Source organism: Volvox carteri, assembly GCF_000143455.1.
Source record: "Volvox carteri f. nagariensis unplaced genomic scaffold VOLCAscaffold_119, whole genome shotgun sequence".
Classification (NCBI taxonomy): Eukaryota; Viridiplantae; Chlorophyta; class Chlorophyceae; order Chlamydomonadales; family Volvocaceae; genus Volvox; species Volvox carteri.
Window position 1 is genome coordinate 81608 of NW_003307662.1, and position 2671 is coordinate 84278.

Sequence of the window (2671 nt, forward strand, 5' to 3'; positions counted from 1 at the left end):
TCCAGCAGCGGCCGAGGGGCCTTATGGGGTCCGCCGCGTGAGGGGGGGGATGGGGCAACCAGCTCCGAAACCATCGCAAATGCCGCCGCTCGATCCAAATCTATTAAATTTTAGGTGCAGTATCATCATCATCATAATCGGGGGGCATTGGGAACATTTCCCAAGTTCAAATGTAATCTTTGCGTTTTTTGTTGATACAGTGATTAAATAACGATATAGATCTGCGACAGCACGAGGCGGCGGCGGCGGCGGCGGCAGGCACAAGGTCGGGGACCCTCTTACCGCGCACACGTACATACATTTGTATGTACGAAAACAACTCATGCACGCATAATAGCGCACCTAAAACAAAACGGTACGGCAGACGGCACACTGTACGGCTCGTACCTGCAAGACTTGGAGATGCCCCAATCCGAAACAGTAACGCTACCGTTCCTTGCTCCCCGGGTATCTGTATGTATGTATGTATGTATGTATGTATGTATGTATGTATGTATGTATGTATGTATGTATGTATGTATGTGTTGGAAGGGAAATGGAGGGATGGGAAATGGAGGGATGGGGGGAAACGGGGGGCGATGTTCAAAGCGGAGGGGTAGGCGAGATAAGAAATGAGGGATGAGAAAACACACACATACACATACACACACATCCCTGCAGCACCAACCATCAGGGATTATCATCACAAGACGCGGTCAAAGGTCAAACTGCGGAGAGAGTGATGACGACCTCTCATCATCAACCCCAATCCCCACCGACAAGGGCAATGGAGGTATTCACGACATGACGCATGTGGTGGCGCGCGCGCGTTTGTAGGGTGGCACAATGACTGCCATAACCCTTTTTCAAATCGAAAGAGATGAAATGGGGGAGGTGGTGTGTGGGTGTGGGTGTGAGTGTAGGAGACATCGGTGTTGGCAGAAACGGTCTCTTGATCAGGGTAGTTGCATACCTGAAGATCCGTTGCTTGGCCTAACCGACACAGCAACCGAACCAACCGACAAGCCTCCATTAATTCGGCGTCGCCACCACCACCTGCGGGTGCCGGAGGCCCTGACCGACCGCCGCCGCCGCCGCCGCTGCTGTCCAGAGAACCGGCACCGTTACTCCCCGCCGCCGCCGCTGACATCCCCGCCACCGCCGCCGTCAGCTTCCGTTCCGCAAAGGCGGCGATGAGCCTGATCGCTCGGGCTGAGTCTGCAGCTGCGGTGGCGGTGGCGGCGGCGGCGGCGGCGGTCTGATCGGCCGTACTGTCGCCGGCGGCTCCTCCGAGGTGGGGCTGCCGCCGCTGCTGCCGCTGTGCAGTCATAATTCTGGAGGAGCCCTTTGCCTCCTCCTGCCCTTCTCCGTCGTCTTCCTCTTCGTCGTACTCCCCCTCCTTCCCCCCCCCACCCTCCTCGTCCTCGTCTCGGTTCTCACGGGGATCCGGAGCTGGCGGCTCGTCCCGGTCAACGTCAACGTCATCGTCAACGTCATCGTCGCCATCGCCGTCACGACCGTTTTTATTGCCGACGTCAGAACCGCCAAATCCATCGTCAAGGGCCATCTGTTCTAGTAGAGCCGCCGCGTTGGCGGATAGCGCCGCGCTGTCGAGTACGACAACCCTGGTGCCGGCGCCGGAGGCGCCGGAGGCCGTGGAGGCGCCAGTCGCCACAGCGGCGGCGTCGCTGTTCAGAGCTGTTGAGAGGGTGCAGTTAAGATCAGGGGCAGCGGCGGTGACAGCGGCGGCAGCGTCGGCAGTTTGGCCTGACGTTGCCGCTGCCACTGCCACTGCCGCGGCTGTGGCTGTGGTGGCCGCGGCGGCAACAAGGGGCGAAGCGTTGTTTCCAGCGGGGCCGCCGCCACCAACACCTGCCGCCGTCGCGTCGATGTCGCCATCGTCGTCGGCAATCATGAGGTCTGACGCGTCGGCAGCTGTATCGTACTCGTCGCCGGCGCCGCTCCCGCCGGCGCCGCTGGCGCAATGAGTAGACGACAGCACTTCCGTAGTTGAAATCAAGTCGGGGGGAGGTTCGGAAAGGCAGCCGCTAGCGCCCTCGTCCACCTGATCATCGTCATCTGCATACGCCATGCTACTCATCGGCTCCATCGTTTGCGACTCAGCAGGTGCTGGAGGCATCGTGCCCATGGCGCCCATGTCAGAATGCAAAGTTTAGGGGGAAAGCAGGGGAAAGCTCCGTATTGATTTCACGCGATTTAAATTGGTATGAGACGGCACGACGAAACGCTTTCCACGGTAAGTATTGCAAAAAGACCTGTGCAGGCGAAACGCTTTGGCCGCCGCCCCGCATGCTTTGGCCGCCCCACCAACAGAACCCACTTAAGCAAAAGTCAGTTGTATGTGATTTCAAGGTCGCCAAGTGTGTGGTGTTTGGATATACGTTGCGACACGGTGCGGCTTTCCTTACCAGGTGCCATTCAGGAGTCGGCGCAATCCATGTCAAAATTTGCCAAGTTTTTGCTTATAGAACGCAATCCAATTAAAGATAGTATTCCTTTAGCCGTTTCTGCTATGTCTGCGCCCACGAGCTGAGGTAGTTTCTTCAATAGTCACGAGATGAACGGCGACAGTTCGGATCACTTATTACGAATGCGTACCAAAGAGATGAGGATGTTCCATGCAGGTTACCTCTCGGTCAGCTGTAAGATTAACTGGGGTATCCATGAGAGC

At 57.4% G+C, this 2671-nt stretch overlaps 1 protein-coding gene across 1 annotated transcript; it reads right to left on the reverse strand.

Moving 5' to 3' along the window:
- Nucleotides 1-203: 203 nt before the first annotated feature.
- Nucleotides 204-2137, reverse strand: VOLCADRAFT_100449 (uncharacterized protein; the record flags this gene model as incomplete). The annotated part of the gene is made up of 2 exons (XM_002959030.1): nt 204-221; nt 953-2137. 2 exons carry the CDS (start codon nt 2135-2137, stop codon nt 204-206), a joined length of 1203 nt encoding a protein of 400 aa, XP_002959076.1.
- Between the last annotated feature and the right edge of the window lie 534 nt (nt 2138-2671).